An 18,660-nucleotide genomic window follows, 5' to 3' on the forward strand; every position below is an offset into this window, starting at 1 on the left:
TCCGTATCCAATTAGTGTACTCAAAGCTTTGGCTTGGCACTCCTCAAGCCGTGTTCTACATGTTGCCGAGAGACCGTTTCTTCTTGGTATGCTTAAGGGGTTAAAGAGCACTTATTACCGATGCTCTGGAAAGAGTATGGACGCCTGGTTCCCCACACTGCTACGGTCTTGTCACTGGGGTGCTGGATGATTGTGCAGATGGTGGTGCGGGCTCCTGCACCCCATACATAAGCCTGGAGTCTCCGAGCAAAGGACTGTAAGCTTTTTGGTATCCCGGGTTACAGCTCAGACGCCTGTGACTTCAAACTTTCGCCAACCTTTCGAAACGTTCCTAATATCGATAATCAATCATTGTCATGGCTGGAGGAGGTGGCGGTGCGACTGGCTTCGATGCCGCGCTCCAGAGACGTCAAGCCCTGATGGGCGCGAGTGGTCCTAGAGCTCTTGTAAAGAACGGAAAGGTGTTTCTCATCGCCTTGTTTGCCTGTCTTGGAGGAGTGCTGTACGGATACAACCAAGGAATGTTCAGCGGAATCTTGGCTATGCCATCCTTTGGAGCACGTATGTACTCGCGATTTTGACTACTGCCTTGCGCTTACATTGAGCAGAAACCGACGGCTACGTTGATAATCCAACACAAAAGGGATGGTTGACCGCTATTCTGGAACTTGGAGCCTGGTTTGGAGCCGTCATGTCTGGTTTCGTTGCCGAGGCATTCTCGCGCAAGTATGGTATCTTGATCGCTACAGCAATCTTCATCATCGGCGTCGTGGTCCAGATTACTGCGATTTCTGGTGGTCATGAGGAAATTCTAGCTGGCCGCTTCATCACGTCAGTAAAGAGACACCCTAAACCAGCTGAATCCTGGCTAACGATTCACAGTGGTATCGGAGTTGGTGGTCTTTCAGTCATTGTTCCCATGTACAACAGTGAATGTGCGCCTCCGTAAGTACCATCGAGGATTTCCAGTCTCTACGATCGGAACAATATGCTAACTCCATGTAGTGAGGTTCGCGGTGCTCTAGTAGCACTACAACAACTTGCCATCACGTTTGGCATCATGATCAGTTTCTGGATCAATTACGGAACCAACTACATTGGCGGCACCACACTGGAGACGCAATCCAATGCAGCATGGCTGGTACCCATCTGCCTTCAGCTCGTTCCAGCTTTCGTCCTCATCGTCGGCATGATCTGGATGCCCTTCTCCCCACGTTGGCTGGTGCACCATGACCGTGAGGAAGAAGCTAGGAAGAATCTCGCATCCCTTCGTAATCTCCCTGTCGATCATGAGCTTATCGAGTTGGAATTCCTTGAGATTAAGGCCCAGTCCATGTTCGAGAAACGCAGCGTTGCCGAAGCTTTTCCTCATCTTCGCGAGCAGACTGCATGGAACATCTTCAAACTCCAGTTTGTTGCCATTGCTTCCCTTTTCAAGACCAAGGCTATGTTCAAGAGGGTTATCGTTGCTACCGTCACCATGTTTTTCCAGCAATGGACTGGTATCAATGCGGTATGTGTGATCCCAACACTTATCTTAACAACTTTTGGTATATACGCTGACTTTTGACTTATCAGGTCCTCTACTATGCCCCCCAGATTTTCGAACAAATAGGTTTAACAGGCACCACCACGTCACTCCTTGCTACTGGAGTTGTGGGAATAGTCATGTTCATCGCCACCATCCCAGCAGTCCTGTATATCGACCGTCTAGGTCGCAAACCCGTTCTGGCAGTTGGTGCCCTCGGCATGGCATTCTCACACTTTGTCATTGCTGTTATTCTCGCTAAGAACATTGACAACTTTGCAAACCACCGTGCGGCTGGATGGGCGGCAGTAGTAATGGTCTGGCTGTTTGTTATCCACTTTGGATACTCCTGGGGTCCTTGTGCTTGGATTTTGATCGCTGGTAAGTCCATATATATTCAATCTGGCACTTTTTGATCTAATACCCCTCACAGAAATCTGGCCTCTATCCACTCGTCCATACGGTACTGCGCTTGGTGGGTCCTCCAACTGGATGAACAACTTCATCATCGGACAGATTACCCCGGAGTTACTGGAAAACATTACATACGGAACTTATATTCTCTTCGGAATGGTTACCACACTTGGTGCGGCATTTATCTGGTTCTTTGTTCCTGAGACAAAGAGGTTGACACTCGAGGAGATGGATACCATCTTTGGTAGTGAGGGTACTGCGCTCAAGGACCAGGAGAGAATGGCTGAAATTAACCGTGAAATTGGTCTTGCAGCGCTTTCGGGTGATGCGTCGTCTGGGAATGAGACTACTGTTGTCGGGAATGAGAAGGGTATTGTGTAAGCGATGGCGGCTGCCGTGTCGATGAGCGTCGTTCGTTATTTGCAGATTGTTTGAGGTTAGATTAGCAGAGAGAAAAGAATTTTCGAGTTGTTTGACAACTTTTGATGACTTTGATTGCATAGCTTTTATGATTCTGTACATCCCACGAGAAATGCCAGTGGTCACACTACCTGGCGGCCCGATATCTATCTTCGGCTCAAGAAGCACTTAATGAGAATCGCCCAACGTAGCCATCAAACTCTGTCTAAACGCCTCTTGGTCTACAGCTCTTCCGATCAGTACCAATTTCGATTCCTCGTTCCCATCTTCCGCCTTGGCGTCAAACTCGTTCGTATCGTAGATAGCCCTTACACCCTGCGTAAGAAGTATTTTGCCGTCCTTGACGGGGACGCGGCCCTTTAGGCGATGAATTTCAAAGGACTTGTGTTCAGTTTCGGCAGGCAGTGTTTCTTCCCATAAGATAGTGCGAAGAAAGAGATCAAATTTGTCGACTTGATCACGTGTCAAGGCAGGGAAGGAGATGGTTGAAGTGGTGATTGTTGGATCGAGGTGGCTGTGTCCCTTGCTTGCGAACTTTAGATCCGCATCTGTGACTTCGTCGTAGGCGTGAAGGTCTAGTACCAGTCCTTCGAGTTGAGGAACTTGGCTTTTAGTTGTTGTCTTGATACGAGCGAGGCCGTTGATGGATCGGATTCGCTCGGTCACTTGCTGTAGTTCTTGCTCGGAAACTAGGTCGGTCTTGTTGATAATGATTACATCTGCATGGCTGATTTGCAAATGTGCTGTTGTCAACAGCGGGCCATGTTCGTCATGGTTCGCTTTCTTTCTCTCTTCGATGTTCTCTTCATCGCCTAGCCCCTCGTCCAAGCTCTTCAGGACGTTCTTCGCGTCGACGAGTGTGACAATGCCATCTAGGAAGATACTACTGCCTAAACCATCGTCGAGCCAGAACATAGGTGCAATGTTCCCGGGGTCTGCTAGACCGGTCGTTTCAAGAAGAATGTAGTCGAATAGTCCGGATTGCTCCATTAGATTCTCGATGGCTGCCACACCGATATCCTTGACGGAACAGCATATACAGCCGTTCGCTAATGGCACAAAAGGCGCCGGCTGGGCAGATGTAGAGTTGGCATCAGAGACGGTGAGCTGCTTTTCGATGTCAATCGCTGATGTTATGCGTTAGATTGACATCTTATGTTCAATATGAGGAGAACATACAGTCACCAAACTCATTCAGAATGACGGCAATCTTCTTTCCATGCTGCTCAGTTAGGATGTAGTTCAGCAAGGTCGTCTTTCCCGCACCAAGATATCCTGTGACTATGGTGATGGGCACTTTGCTCTGAGGTGCATCGTCCGAGCTAGTCACAAGGTTGGGTATTTCTTCATCCCGGTCATCGATGACTTTGGTGTCGGTCTCTGGCTGGACGAGGCTGGGTACTTCGTCGTCTGACACGTTTCCGTCCATGGCTCGCAAGTTGGTACTGGACAGTAATTCGGATTTTGAGGAAGGGCGTCAAAGCGTCAAGATATTGATCTGTGTCAAGTAAGAATAGGCGGTCGATGAGGAACTCGCAGAAATGTGCAATCTCACAAAGCATACAATTCCACCATCACGACTTACCTAAACAAATCTACTTTCGGATCCTGGAGGGCCAAAAGGAACCGAAATGACGTCGTGGGGTGGGCGGAGTCATGTAGAAAATGGTCCACTGACCCGCGATGAAGCTAGCGCAGTCGCGTAATGACTAGTTCAGAGGACCCCTGCCACTGCCCTGCATCCGCCTGGGCAAGCTCCAGATGTCCGATGTCAACAACGCACCACACCCCGCCTACGTGATCATCGACGTCTGCTGCCATAGCAATTGCGCATTCCATCACCCATTCTTCCTCGAGTATGACGTCGCCCGCTTCGCCCCGTCTCCCCAGCCCCCCGCCCATTCCAGAAGACCAGCTTTCCCCAGTATCAGCGTCGCCAGAGCAACAGAAGCTGTTTAGCAACCTCGACCATGCCGCGGAACGGAGAATACGACCAGGAACCAAAGCGGAGAACATGGCAGAGGGGCCTCCGCTCGTAGATTTATCAGAAGTGCGCTGAGGAATTCTGCACCAAAGACGGCGCCTAGCTGACAAGATGCGCAGATTGACTCGGCCTTCCAACTTACCGAACACCTCAAAGCGCTCCATAACTCCTTGACGCATCCCGCCGATTCGAATGGGATCGTGCCAGTGGACAGAAGCATGGCACTCAAGATTGCGCAATCACCAACCAATGTAGACAGGACTCTGTGGCTTTACGAGCTCTGCCGTTTCCTCATACAGAAGGTCAACTCGATCATTACTGCCCTCTTCGCAGATGATCCACCTTGCTCGTCCTTGACCTGTCCAGAGATGCGTGCTTCAGAGTGGCAGTATCTTTGCGCGGTACACGACCCGCCAAAATCATGTTGCGCCATTGACTACTGCTGCCACACTCTCGACTGGGCGGCTAATACTCTCACATCACCGAAGCACTTCCCCTCGAGGCTCGCACTGGGCACCGATCAGTCGACGCAGCATTCGCAGATGCGCCAGTTGACCAACATTTTCAGGCGAGTTTATAGAATATTTGCGCACGCATGGTACTCGCACCGGGAGGTCTTTTGGAAGGTTGAGGGCCGGACAGGACTATACATTTTCTACAAGACGGTCTGCGACGTATACGGTCTGGTACCGGAAGACAACTACACTATTCCTCCAGAGGCTGAGGGCATTGAGCCATCGACGGAGGCAAAGCCATCAGCACCACCTCTGATTATGAAGCGAGAACCTTCCGATTCGACATCACAGATTTCAGTGAACACGCCGGCTGAGGTAATATCAGATCATACGCTATCAACAGCTGGTACTACCAAACGACATAGGCACTCACCATCGGTGGGAGCTACCGTGGTTCACACAGTTGTGGAAGAAAACGAGGAGGAAGAAGAGCGCCCGAGCTTACAATCACGGCCTGTTACTCAGATCTTCGAATCGGCACAAGAAGAGGCCGAAGACGAAGATGGCGACAGCGATGGAGATGTCACGGCCATCGAAGATAACGAAGAAGACGACGATGATGATGATGATGATGACGATGAAGATGAAGACGATGACGAGGCTGAATCTGCCGAAGAGATAACGGCGCCAGAAGCCAAGGACGCCACGGATGAAGCAGCAAAGAAGGGCGCAGGCGAGGAAAGAGCATCGGATACTTCGCCTGAGGAAGAAGAAAAACAAGATAAAGATATCACGACAGAGTCAGCGGCTACCGAGGCAGCTGAGGCCAGCGTTTCGAACGCCCAAGATACCGAAAAGGAACCATCTCAGGATGATGCTAAAGCTGAGAAGGACGATAGCAAGCCAGCTACTGCAGACTCGGAGCAGGTGAAGAAGCCTGACTCTGCTGCGAAGCCAATCGAAGAGGGTCAACCGAAGGCTGAGGATTGAGTTATCGTGGACCTTGATTAACCATGGGACAGCCATTATTATGTACTTTTAGCGTAGGATTGAAAGGGATCATGACTTGGCAGGGCAGATCGTAGCTGGCATTCTTGGCATCCGTCTACACACACACGAAGGAGCTAGTTTCTAATAAATTGTACCCCCATATACTAAAATAGACCCTAAAAGTATACACTGTTACTTATCTGGCAGAGTTGTAACGCAGATTATCACGTATACGTTTAGGATGCATTTTGGTATATGGGGGTATAATTTGTTAAAAAACGAGGTTCTTCGTAGTAATTACGCACGGTATGACGTGATGTGGTTTCTCCACATTACTTCATACTACTTCACATTGGTACCTGGTGATAGTTGGGACCAAATGCTGGGTAATGTTGGTGCATGATTAACGAAGACCACGCGCAGTGGTTCCCTCAGGCTACACCTTGAAGACCAACCAGGATAGTAGTTCAGCTAGCGGCATCTGTTTAGCTTGCGCGGAGCGCCTTATCTCTGCGCATGAGACCCGTATAGACAGGGTCAATGCCAGTATCTATCAAAAGTGGCAAGATGCTCTTGCCTTGAAACATGAAGGAAGGACAAAAGCAATGCGATATTGTATATTCTCCGTGGCGGCAGAGAGGCGCTCGGCAAAAATGCAGTTGGAACTTCAGCGGCAAGGAAGGGAAAAATTGCCTCTGCAGAGCTTGGTCCAGTCAGTCGTTGGGGGCGACTTTGGCAGAAGCCAGTCTTCATTTTTTTCTTCTTCCCGCGTTGTCATGTTGCACAGCGTGAAGTATCTCGCAACGTCCGTAAAGGTGCGTAGGGCTGCTGAGGCTCAACCACGCATTTACTGTCTTGATCGTACTCGGATAGATTGATATATCGATCGACAAACATCGAATGTGGACACGCGTGCGACGAGCTGCTCGCCGAGCTCCGATTGCCGCAAAAGCAAATAGTGACTTCCGGCCCGCTCCTCATTGGCGGGCGCCGTCCCTAGATGCGTCTCTCGCTGCGCGGCAAGACGATCCTGGGGTAGGGCGTCCAACATGCAAGTATCAATTGGAGGCCGACGGGCCGAGTTCACGCTAGCATTTTGGGTAAATGCTAGCGAATGGGACAGGTGTTGAGTGTGGCGCACGTGTGATGAGTTGTGGAAATTAGTTGCTCGTTGGGCCATGCTGAGGGAGTGGTTGGGCTGAGTGGTGGTAGAGGGAGTAAAAGCCGTGACTCAGGGTCTGCAGGTATGAAGGAGAGATGGCATGGGTGATAGCTGGATACCAAGAACTAGCAGTATCAGAAGTTGGAAGGATGACATCCCAGACAAGGTCTGGGATGAAAGGTGTCGAATGCTCCTTGTTTGCAGAATCTTGTGCTTGGTGTGGGCCACGTTCTGCAGCCCTGTGCATACGGTGCATGAACAGGCACACGTTGATATCAACGGTTACCATAATCCAGCCAAAGAGAAGGCGGTTTACGAGAAGTAGTGACGGTGACGAAGAAGGTCAGATCAGCTAAATCTGCTTGAGCAGCCCCCCACGCCAGCTGTCGCCCATCCCACGCGCCAGGAGGGCTTTCGCTTCTCCACATTCTGCTGCTCAAGCTGGCTGCAGGCGATGCGAGGATTATATGTCTATCGCAGTGCATCAACCAGGCCGGTCGTGGTGGATTAAAGTTAATTGCTGACAGCTGAGCCTGCGTCTCCTCGGAAGATCCCAAGGCTGGCTATCCTACCCCTCACTACTTCTTCCAGGCAGGCTGGAGCGCGGTGCAGACAGATTATCCACTGCCACGGCATCTTGGTTCTTATCGCGGCTACTGCGGACAGCGTAAGCGTCTCTCGGCTCACAACTACAAGTCCCGGTCGCTGGTGGTTTGTGGTCACAAGTCACAAGTCGGCACCGGCCTTGTCCATTGCATTCCCACAAATCTACCCGCGCCCGTCGTGCTTGCTCCCACGACTGTCGCTCTTCCCCACGTCCCCAGTCCAGGGTTCTCTCCACGACACTACACGACACAATACACCCGCCTCCACTCAAGAGGCTCTCCGACGTCTGCCTGCAAGTCATCGCCCAGGATCACGCCGATTTGCATCTAAACAACCCACGTCGTCCCTTTTAGCCCGCCCCAGCATCCCGCCTGCCGTGTGATTCCCAAAGCAGCATGCACGCCCATCGCCGAGCGCCTCTCGACTAACATCAACACCATCTGGCGCCCTGACACACGAGTCATCCCGCCACCAGGCTACACAACCTCCACCTTCTACCCCAGAGACGCGCACTTGAATAGAGTCGCGACACACGACATTGCATTACATCTCCCACTGGCAATGACGGCGCAAATCTTGTCTATGCATGCTGCGCACGCGTCGGATTTAGGCAAGATCCAGACGCAGTTTCGAGACAAGATGGACACGACTGTTGGCGCCGCGAGCGAGCCCCCAACCCCCGCATCGCCCGACAGCGGCGAGACCCGTGGCCGGCGACGCGACAGAGACGAAGACGGCGACACTGGCGACGGTGAGGGTGACGGCCATGGCTCCTCGAGGAAGAGAAGGCGCAGCAGGAAAGGCCTGGACAAGAAGTTCGAGTGCCCGCACGAGGGCTGTGGAAAGAGCTACTCCCGCGCAGAGCATCTGTACCGCCACCAGTTGAACCGTGAGTGCTGCTGCAGCTCCAACATGCCTCACTAGAGCTGCAACAACGAGGTTAACATTGCATAGACAACCCCAAGCAAATCTACCACTGCGACTTTCCTGATTGCCACCGCTCCTTCGTCCGACAAGACCTATGTGCGCGCCACAAGGAGAGACACACGGCACGGGGCTCGCAACTACTGCGCAAGGATACCTTCAACATGCACAATCTGAACCCCATCGTGACAGCTGCACTGGGTGGAAAGAATGCACCGTCTTCAAAACCACACGGCATCAAGACCCAAGGGCCGCATGGCATGCAGTCTCCGCCCTCTGGAGCCTCCAACACTGGCCCCGGCAACCGAATGTCTCCGCCAAACTTCCAGTCTCCTGGCTCGACTACCACCCTTAGCAGGCAAGACTCGCTACAAAGGACGGGGAGCGACGATACCTACCGCAGTGGCTCAGAGGCTAAGCCCTACGACATGCAGTCCCAGAGCTCTGGGAGCTTTGCACCCCCACCGCGTCCGGCCGCTTTGGGCAACTATGGTGGAGGTCGCACCTCTCTCCACAACTCCCCACATGTGGGTAATGGTAACTTCACACGGCCCGATCTGCGCGCGCAGACGTCAAACATGAGCTCATACGGCTCGAGCTCACCCTACAATTCTGCCGTTACACCATCCCAGTATACTCCCTCCGCACCCTCGACCGGCTACCAAAACAGCGCAAGTGCGTATCAATCACAACAAAACTTCCCTCCCTTCTCCTCCTTACCCCCACCAGAATATCCTCAACCAACAGGCACCCCTGTCTCTCGAGAACAAGAGAACCAGTTTTACAATGGCACTTCTGGACAGACGCCCATGAACGGTGTCGAGTCCACAGGCCAGATAGACAACAGAATGCAGAATGTCTCTGACGCCATAATGGAGCAAAACCCTGCGTATGCCATACCAATGTTTGGTGGTGCTGGATACAGTCGGTCACCATTCGCCATGGCCGACGACTTTGCGGCGTGGCTCTTCAACGACAACCAGTTCAACCCAGGAGGTGCATCGCCCATGGAATATCCGGGCGGAGTAAACCCCGTAGCTGGTGCGTCATCCCAAATTGGACTTCAAGCACCGTATTTTAACTATGACCCCTCAGTCGCTGGCTACCTGAACAACCCTGCGCCACCCGCACATCCAATGGCTGTTCATAGCATACTAGACACCACGCTTCCCGAAACCGCCCTGTCAGAAGACAAGCGGAAAGATCTCCTTGATCTCATCCACTTGCGCTTCAACGAAACAGATCATGCGCCAGTCAAGAAGCAAAAGGAGGATATCATGGACGGTGATAAAGACGACAGCCGTCACGTATTGAGTCTGCACATGATGCAAACATACATCAGCTCGTACTGGGTTCACTTCCACCCACAGTTACCAATCCTCCACAAGCCAACATTTAACGCAAGCACCTGCCCTGAGCTCCTATTGCTCGCCATCATGTGTCTCGGAGCTTCTTGCTTGGAAAAGAATTACGGTCAAGAGACGACACAGGCTTGCGCTCAACTGGCCAACTTCTTGGCCTGGCACCTGCGTTGGGAACTCTTCATGGACGCTGACTTCCGTCCACCCGCTAAATTATGGATATTCCAGGGCTTGCTCCTTCTAGAGGTCTTCGAGAAGATGTACTCTACACGCCCATTGCATGAACGAGCGCACATCCATCATGCCACGACATTGACACTGATGAGGCGAGGAAGCTCGTTGATCGGACGGTCAGCCATGGATTCGCCTCCTAGTGTCAAGGATGGAAAGAGTAATGGCATCGGCGGAGCAAACACACCCGACGAATGGTGGAACCATTGGATCACGAATGAGGCTACTAGGAGAGCAGCATTCGCGGCCTTTGTGATGGACAGCATCCACGCTACCATGTTTGGCCACAGCGCTGTCATGGTTGCTCACGAGATGCGTCTTCCACTGCCATGTGACGAAGCTCTCTGGTCTGCAACGAGTAGTTCCGAAGTGGGTCGGGTCGAGCAATCCCTGACTTCTAATGGTATCAAACCAATGTCCTTTCTTGATGGTCTTAAGAAGACACTGAATGGACAGACGGTACGGACCAATTCCTTTGGGCGCACGATACTTATGGCAGGTTTGCTGAGCGTGTCGTGGCATATGAACCAGCGGGATTTGCAAGTCAGCTCGCTTGGTGTGACAACAGCACTAGGTGGACGCGACAAGTGGCGGGGATCCTTAACCCGTGCTTTTGACTTCTGGAAGCAGGATTTCGACAGCTCACTTAACCGATCAGAGGACCGCTCTGCTTCGAGCTCATACGGATACTCTCATGGTATTGATGACGACAACGTTTTCGAATCCCGGACCGTCCTCCATCACTTGGCGCATATGGCCATGCACGTCGATATAGTCGATTGCCAGATTTATGCAGGCGCTCCCAGACTACTTGGGAGATCGATAACCCCGCAAGATTACAACGGTGCGCAACGCCGCATGAAGGAGATGTGGGCCCCCACTGCCCGAGCCCGGGACGCCACTTTCTACGCTCTCCGCTTCCTTTCCAACGTCATGGTCGCAGGGGACCACAGTTTAAATCCCAACACCCCATCTAGCGCCGGTTTCTCCTACTCGGCGCGCGACGACTACCTTCTCAATCGGCCATGGGTGCTGTACTTTGCCACACTGATCGTCTGGTCGTACGGTTTCGCGCTCGATGGCCCAGTCAAGGAGCCATACCAACTTCCAAGCTATGACGACAAGGTCAGGGACATGGTACTCTACCTCAACCGTGTTGGTGGCGTAAGATCACCTGAGGACTTGAGCAAGACATCAAATCGCAATGCTTGCTTGGGACTGTTGATCGTTATGAGGGACATGTTCAAGAAGACGAGGTGGGAGTTGCTGCATGAGGCAAGCAACTTGCTGACCAAGTGCATTGAGATGCTACTTCCTGGCGCAGGTGGGCTATGAGCATAGGGGGGTGCGACGAGATTATCTGCTCCTTGCACCTAGGCGTCATATGTTTTGATCAGATGACGTAACTTCTCCGGCGAGAGCTGTTGTCTTTCATTTACGATGTAATGGCTTACTATTTGTTGATTCCTTGTTCAGGTCTGTCTTTTCTGATGTCATGCATTCTAGCGAGGAGTGCTTCATGTTCGATACCTTTCTGTACATTCACAAGTGGCTACTTGGGTGGTGGAATGTGGGCGGGATGCTGAGTTCATTTGCCATATACCCTGGGGAAGGTGTCTTAATGCATCATGGACTCTTCCTATACTCTTGAACATAGTATTCGCTTATAGGTCTTTGAATTGCTTGTCGTGCATTGTCGTGGACTTGGACTGAAATAAGGGTGGGGGCACTCAGAACTATTTTGCACGTGAGAGCGTGGCAACGCGTAACGCGAGAATCACGTCTTTCTGTAAGCGGTCGCGATGATGACTTGCAGAACGAAATTCATGGTCGAGAACGTGCCTATATAATCTCCGATAGGTAGATGAACAGCTACATCGAAATTCCGTCTGGTGCGAGATTGCTCTTTCCTTGCGCCATTGCGTCATTGATTGTGAAACAAAGTTCCCTACCGACGCTGCATCCAGAACAACGACAATGCCTCCAAGATGCCTCGAATGAAGGCCGCCACCGTCTCGGACCAGACTGTACGAAAGCGAAAACGGAAAACCCGAGATGATGAGGAAATACAACCGGCGGCGCCAGCTGTAGAAGGCGAAGGGTTGAATGAGGTTCACAAGATTGTTGGACCAGACGGCTCGCTCATCGACCCCAACCAGCCAGATCCCGTCGAAACGACGACCACTACCAGCGTAGCCACGAAGACACATGATGGAGGAAAGAAACCAAGACGCGCGCCAAAGAAGAGCGGTGCTGGCAAACCATCTCTTGCGCGCAACAACTCGTCCACATTCGTCGAAACGTCGATACCATGGCCGGAGCACTTCACGAAGCTTGCTCAGGTACACCGCGCCGTGAATCTTGTGTACACGTTTCTGTGCACGCGCAAACACCTCGCGACGACACTCGAAAACCTCAGAAGCACAGTCGAGGCCAACATACAACGAGAGCTAGTCATTGAGGATGTGGCGCAGATTACGGCATTGGTTCCGAAGGCCATCAACTTTGCCTATGTTGATGAGGCGATGCTCCTAATCAATGTCATGGGCGCAGAAGACAATTTACATGGGAGAAGCACGACCGACTTTGCGATACTTGGGCCGGAACCGGACAAGGGCGAGCATAAGGAGGTGCTGCTGTTTGAATTCATCGATGGCGACTTGAAGCGCGAGGTGCAACACAAGAAGACTGGGGAACCTACAAAGGCCACGACAAAGCTGCGGCACGAGGAGCTCAAGATGCCGGTGTACAGTCAAAAACAGATGATGAATTTGATTGAGAAGAGGAATCTCAAGTTCACATCGGCAGTCAACGCATTTCTGAACCAATGCGCCGAGGAGGGCGTTGATTCGGTAGAGAAGATCAAGGAAGCGTCAAAGGCCTTCGTTCCTGTGCCAACAGAGAGCCGACACTCCACGCCTGGTCCGGACCAATCGTCAATACCAGCCTCCATACCAGCAGAACGGAAGGCTATCCCCGATATCTTGAATGAAATCAAGGCACTCGAGTGGTACACCGGTCAAATTGTGCCAGATGGCCACCGCGTCTTCGACCCCCAAGAACCTGTTTACGGCGACTTGAACTTTGCCATGTCGCAGAATCTCGTCAACGCGCTATATAATACGAGGAACATCACCCAGCTTTATGCTCATCAAGCTGAGGCTATCAATAATCTTTACGATGGGCACAACGTTATTGTGTCGACTTCGACTAGCTCTGGTAAGTCGTTAATCTACCAAATACCTGTTCTGCATCAATTAGAACAAGAACCAAATACCAGAGCTATGTACATCTTCCCAACGAAGGCTCTTGCGCAGGATCAGAGAAAGAGCATGAAGGAACTTTTGCGCTTTATGCCGGGTTTTGAGGAAGTTCTAGTCGAGACGTTTGATGGGGATACGCCTATGAGCGAACGCAACTACATTCGGGACGAAGCACGCATCATATTTACGAACCCTGATATGCTGCACATCACAATATTGCCGCAAGAGGACGCCTGGCGGACGTACCTTCAGAACCTACGATTCGTAGTAGTAGATGAACTGCACGTTTACAACGGACTGTTCGGAGCACATATGGCGTTCATCATGCGCCGTCTTCGAAGGGTATGCGCGGCGGTTGGAAACCGCCACGTCAAGTTTATCTCCTGCTCAGCTACAGTCGCGAATCCTGAAGAGCATATGAGGACCATCTTCGGTGTTGATGAAGTCAAATTGACAGACTTCGACGGTTCCCCTTCTGGACGCAAAGAGTTCTTGTGCTGGAACACGCCATTCAAGGATCCTGGTGACCCTACGTCTGGACGCGGTGATTGCATGGCTGAAACAGCAAAGCTATTCTGTCAATTGATGTTGAGGGGCATAAGAGCTATCGCATTCTGTCGTATACGGAAGCAGTGTGAAGCGCTGCTTGCTGCTGTCAAGACTGAACTAACCAACTTGGAGAGGCCAGAGGTAATCGCTCGGGTTATGTCGTATCGAGGCGGATACACGCCGCAAGATAGGCGAGAGATCGAGCGAGAGATGTTCGACGGCAAGCTCTGCGGTATCGTAGCTACCAGCGCGCTGGAACTTGGTGTCGATATCGGCTCCCTGGATGCTGTTGTCACAGTCGGCTTTCCCTACACTATCGCTAACCTCCGTCAACAAAGTGGTCGTGCTGGTAGGAGAAATAGAGATTCGCTATCTGTTCTGGTCGGGGACTGCTTCCCTACTGACCAGTACTACATGTCGAACCCAGACGAGATCTTCACTAAGCCCAATTGCGCACTTCAAGTCGACCTAACGAACATGCTTGTCTTGGAGGGTCACATACAGTGCGCTGCATATGAGATGCCGATCAATGTCGAAGTCGATACCGCTTACTTTGGTCCCCTCCTTCCTAAAATTGCGAAAGAGCGTATGCGGTGCGACAAAGAAGGTTTCTACCACGTCAACTCCCGTTTCCTCCCCCAGCCATCGCGTACAGTTGCAATCCGCGATACCGAAGAGGACCACTTCGCCATCATCGACATCACACATGGCAAGAACACGGTGCTCGAAGAATTAGAAGCCAGCCGCGCCTTCTTTACCCTCTACGACGGTGGCATATTCCTCCACCAAGGAAACACCTACCTCGTTAAAGAGTTCTCCCAAGAGCGCATGTTAGCAAAAGTCGAACATGTAAAAGTAGACTGGACAACCCAACAACGCGATTACTTAGACATCGACCCTGTAGAAACAGAGGCCATACGCCGAATCCCCGGTTCAAGGTCAAAAGCTTTCTACGGCCCCATCAAGATCCGACAAATCGTCTACGGCTTCTTCAAAATCGACAAGAAACGCCGCATTCTAGATGCCGTTCAGGTCGACAACCCACCTATCATCCTGTTTAGCAAGGGCATGTGGCTCGACGTACCGAAATGCGCAATGGATATCTTGAAGTCTCGACGCCTGAATATCGCAGCTGGGATTCACGCCGCCGAACACGCCGTATTGCAACTCATGCCCAATTTCGTCATCAGCATGCCAGGAGACGTCCGCACAGAATGTAAAGTCCCTGAAAAAGAATTTCTGCAGAAGGAATCAACAAGGAAGCGACCTGCTAGATTGACCTTTTACGATGCAAAAGGTGGTGCGAGTGGTTCTGGCATCAGCACCAAAGCTTTCGAGTTCATCGATACGTTACTCAACCAAGCATGTCAGCGACTCACGTCTTGTCATTGTCTCGAAGGGTGCAATGAGTGCTGTAATGACGATGCGTGTAAACAGCACAACCAGGTCATGTCCAAAGCAGGCGCCATGGTTATCATCATGTGTTTGCTGGGCAAGGAGAAGCAGATTGACGTTGAGGCACTGCCATGGGGCGAGGAGGACGTGGAACAGGGTTTCGATACGGTGGTTGAGGCGGTTGGGGTGAGAATGGCAGAGGGGAAAACAAGGGATGGGGGAAAATTGCCTGGAGAAGGAGACGAGGATGAAGAGAAGATGGTGAGAGCGAAACTTGTGGATGGTGTGTGGATCAAGGAAGAGGAAGAGGAGGAGGATCATTTTAGTCGGAGTATTCATATGTATCGGGGTGAGAGGACGTTTATTGGGGTGCACAGATAGTAAGGATTTACTTTGGGGCTCAAGCTTGAGTAGAGGCTGTAAAGGATAATTACAAGAGAACATAAGCTAGAGAGTAGAGAAACGTTCCGGCGTAACAAACAAAATCCGCAAAGTAGCTCCCCATCCAGATCATCAGCAAAGCCCATATCTCGTACAAACCAATAATACAAAAACCCCAAACCAATAAACGCCGCGCAATGCTTCATGTACACATGCCAATCCAATCACCCTAATTGTACTGTCTGCTCTTAGCAGCCCACTCCTCATCCTTCTTCTTCTTCGCCTCCTCCAACTTCCTCAACTCCCTCGCCACACCCCCGGACGCCTTCCACCAAACATCTGTGCCCGACCTAATCAACCTCTCCGCCGCACTGGTGGGCCCATCAACCGCCGGCCTAACATCGAGGAAGAAGACTGGTTCGCCCGTAGGTTCGGGTTCACCCTCGTAATAATCAATCACATATCTAACCTCCTTGCACCCCTTCTCGTTACAGCGTTCGACGAACCAATCATGGCGGTCAAACGGCGGCGCCGTGCCAAACTTCTCAGGCATGACATAACCAAGCCACTGCAGTATTTGAGATTTCGGCGTAGGTTCCGTCGGGCGACCGGTAAAACGAAGGAGTTTCGGGGGAGGGATATCCTTTTGATCCCACGTTGTTGTGTCAAAGGGATCTTCGTGTGTTCCCAACATGAAGTTTGCGACGTCTTCGCCCTTTTTGCAGATCTCGTAGCCTTCTGCTAGACCGCGGGAAAAACGCCGTTCCCAGCCCATGATCTCGGCCCAGGCGCCCTCGTTGAGGAAGTTGTGTACGCCGACCATGGACTCGACGGCTGTGATGTCCGTGTCGGTGTAGCCTTTACGTAGCATGGCGTTGTACATTTGCTGGGGTGAGGGGTACTCCCAGAGTGATCCGTCGCCTTTGGGTATCGTCGACGTTTCGCGCTCGAGGGGGAGGTTTAGGGATTGCTTGTCTGCGCGCTCGTTTGAGAGTTCGGAGAACATGTTGTTGAGAGGGTTTAGGCGGGCGAGTAAGCCGGTCTTTGGTGGTGGCTCTGATGCGCTGGTAGAGGCATTCTCAGGTGGGACGTATGGGCAAGCGCCTTGGGGTGTCTTCTTCTCGGCGACTACGGGCGCTGTGGGTTTCTTGTGCATTGGACATTCTGGCTGCGATGTTGTTAGATGCGCATACACATGTGGAGTGACACTGGACATACCGGAGGCTCCATGCTGCCTCGAGGCATAGGATGTGGCGCAATACGTGCTGCAGGCGCAGCGGGTGCGGTGTCTGCCCAAAACCAACCCATTGTGGAAAATCGTTTAGAAGAAGAAGAATGGTTGTGAAAACGAGAGGCAAGCAGGGGTATAATAGGGCTGAAGAAGACGGACGGGTGGCGGAGTTTATCGGGAGAAACAATTTCGTGCAGGGTCCTCGTCGTCATCGCTCTAAGCAGGTCAACCGCACTCCGATTGGCCAGACAACCTCATGCTGTGAAAGATAATTTGGAAGTCATAATTCGAATGTATTTTCAGTTATATTCTAGATATCGTACGCATATGCGCAAAGTTTTCTACATGTCTTGGTAAAGACGCTCTTGAAACCTTCTTGAGCTGAAGCTCCTTATGATCCTGCCGCCTTTGCTGCCAACTGGCCAGTGCCTCGAGAGCTGAAGATGGCCATGATACCAAAACTACCATAGAAAAGAACCATGGGATACGCTACTAAGCCTCGCATCGAAGTCATGCGCCCTGAGAGGTATGTTAGTTTGCAAGGATAATTCCGTCACAAGTCTCAACTTACCAACAACGGTAAACATGGAACTGGAGCTGTAAGAACACCATGTGATAGCCAAACTTGTCAGAAGATATCCAAACAGCCCGTCAAGTGGTACAATGATTCCAAACATCGATACCAGTACGAGAGGGAGCAGGCAGTATCCGAGCACCGAGGCTGATCGTGGAAATGTCAATGAGGAGCCGAGGTGTGAGCCATGCGGGTGGCTGTGGTCTCCAGGAGTTGCCTCGACCGCGTTGACAGGTGGAGACATGAGGGAGAGGATCTGGTGAAGTAAAATTGTGCCAACGAACGCCAGACCTATTCCAATCAGTCATTGTCTTTCGTCGAGCAGCTCTCTGGCTTACCGTAAATGTAACCGAAATGAAGCTTCCCAGACAACTACTCCACATTAGCCTATATTTCCCAATGGTGGGCTTGCTCTTCCTACCAGTAGGGATGTGCCGAAAATCAGGAAGAAAAGTATTGGGCCCGTTATATCGCTGTCGTCCATGATGTGCTGGTCGATCCGGCCAAATGGGTTCAGAACGGCCAATGTCTAAAGTCCTCGTCAGCTCCCTGATGACGCGCCGTTGTTGTCTAGAACCAACCTTCATCTGTATATGTCTGAAATTCACTCCCAACTCCTCCACTACACAATGTCAGCCAGTCGAATGCGGTCGTGGGGTCGATATTGCGTACGCAGCGGCGGTTCTCCGTCATATCTACTACATGTCAGCGATTGTTACACAAACTCGTCCTCTCGACATACCCTTCAGTACCAAAAGCTGCCAGCCATCCTGTCCGTAGCCCTGAACTACCCATACCCATCTGCCCACTCACACCCGGTGCAGCGAACCCCGCGCCATACTGTGCGGGGTATGCTTGACTCGCCGGCGCACCGTAGTTTGCCTGAAATGGTGTGGAATGTCCAGATACTGGCTGGTTGGAGAATGAAGACGGGTAGAATTGGAGGTTTTGCGCATTTCCTGCGCCGTATTGAGCGTTCTGCCCGTAGCCGTATTGCGCCATTGTCGAGTATGCAAATGCGTGGGGTATCGTGACCAGAAGTAGGTTCGAGATGAAGTGATCTGGCTTCGAGGGTTTCGCAGTGCTGGAGCCTGGCGGAGGTCTAGCGGAGGTGGTTTGGGGTCGAGATGTTACGTGGAGCGAAGGACGACGTCACCGGAGACTCTTGCGCGGAAAAGACAGATCGCGTTAA

The 18,660-nt window shown here is 51.7% G+C and overlaps 7 protein-coding genes across 7 annotated transcripts; 4 read left to right on the top strand and 3 right to left on the bottom strand.

The window, feature by feature from the left end:
- Window positions 1-356: 356 nt before the first annotated feature.
- ALTATR162_LOCUS1466 (uncharacterized protein) lies at window positions 357-2,323 on the top strand (the record flags this gene model as incomplete). The annotated part of the gene is made up of 6 exons (XM_043309062.1): window positions 357-561; window positions 609-831; window positions 883-945; window positions 1,006-1,513; window positions 1,579-1,909; window positions 1,962-2,323. The coding sequence occupies 6 exons, from the start codon at window positions 357-359 to the stop codon at window positions 2,321-2,323; spliced, it is 1,692 nt and encodes a 563-aa protein (XP_043164997.1).
- Window positions 2,324-2,530: 207 nt separating this feature from the next.
- ALTATR162_LOCUS1467 (uncharacterized protein) lies at window positions 2,531-3,791 on the bottom strand (the record flags this gene model as incomplete). The annotated part of the gene is made up of 2 exons (XM_043309063.1): window positions 2,531-3,489; window positions 3,542-3,791. The coding sequence occupies 2 exons, from the start codon at window positions 3,789-3,791 to the stop codon at window positions 2,531-2,533; spliced, it is 1,209 nt and encodes a 402-aa protein (XP_043164998.1).
- Window positions 3,792-4,220: 429 nt separating this feature from the next.
- On the top strand, window positions 4,221-5,791 carry ALTATR162_LOCUS1468 (uncharacterized protein; the record flags this gene model as incomplete). Its single annotated transcript, XM_043309064.1, has 2 exons — window positions 4,221-4,412; window positions 4,466-5,791. The coding sequence occupies 2 exons, from the start codon at window positions 4,221-4,223 to the stop codon at window positions 5,789-5,791; spliced, it is 1,518 nt and encodes a 505-aa protein (XP_043164999.1).
- A 2,329-nt stretch (window positions 5,792-8,120) lies between these two features.
- ALTATR162_LOCUS1469 (uncharacterized protein) lies at window positions 8,121-11,410 on the top strand (the record flags this gene model as incomplete). Its single annotated transcript, XM_043309065.1, has 2 exons — window positions 8,121-8,448; window positions 8,514-11,410. The coding sequence occupies 2 exons, from the start codon at window positions 8,121-8,123 to the stop codon at window positions 11,408-11,410; spliced, it is 3,225 nt and encodes a 1,074-aa protein (XP_043165000.1).
- Window positions 11,411-12,063: 653 nt separating this feature from the next.
- ALTATR162_LOCUS1470 (uncharacterized protein) lies at window positions 12,064-15,663 on the top strand (the record flags this gene model as incomplete). Its single annotated transcript, XM_043309066.1, has 1 exon — window positions 12,064-15,663. The coding sequence occupies one exon, from the start codon at window positions 12,064-12,066 to the stop codon at window positions 15,661-15,663; it is 3,600 nt and encodes a 1,199-aa protein (XP_043165001.1).
- Window positions 15,664-15,892: 229 nt separating this feature from the next.
- On the bottom strand, window positions 15,893-16,971 carry ALTATR162_LOCUS1471 (uncharacterized protein; the record flags this gene model as incomplete). Its single annotated transcript, XM_043309067.1, has 2 exons — window positions 15,893-16,831; window positions 16,882-16,971. 2 exons carry the CDS (start codon window positions 16,969-16,971, stop codon window positions 15,893-15,895), a joined length of 1,029 nt encoding a protein of 342 aa, XP_043165002.1.
- Window positions 16,972-17,285: 314 nt separating this feature from the next.
- On the bottom strand, window positions 17,286-18,470 carry ALTATR162_LOCUS1472 (uncharacterized protein; the record flags this gene model as incomplete). The annotated part of the gene is made up of 7 exons (XM_043309068.1): window positions 17,286-17,413; window positions 17,466-17,759; window positions 17,807-17,840; window positions 17,890-17,997; window positions 18,050-18,090; window positions 18,141-18,163; window positions 18,211-18,470. 7 exons carry the CDS (start codon window positions 18,468-18,470, stop codon window positions 17,286-17,288), a joined length of 888 nt encoding a protein of 295 aa, XP_043165003.1.
- Window positions 18,471-18,660: the final 190 nt, after the last annotated feature.

Source organism: Alternaria atra (genome assembly GCF_907166805.1).
Source record: "Alternaria atra isolate CS162 genome assembly, contig: 21, whole genome shotgun sequence".
NCBI lineage: Eukaryota > Fungi > Ascomycota > Dothideomycetes > Pleosporales > Pleosporaceae > Alternaria > Alternaria atra.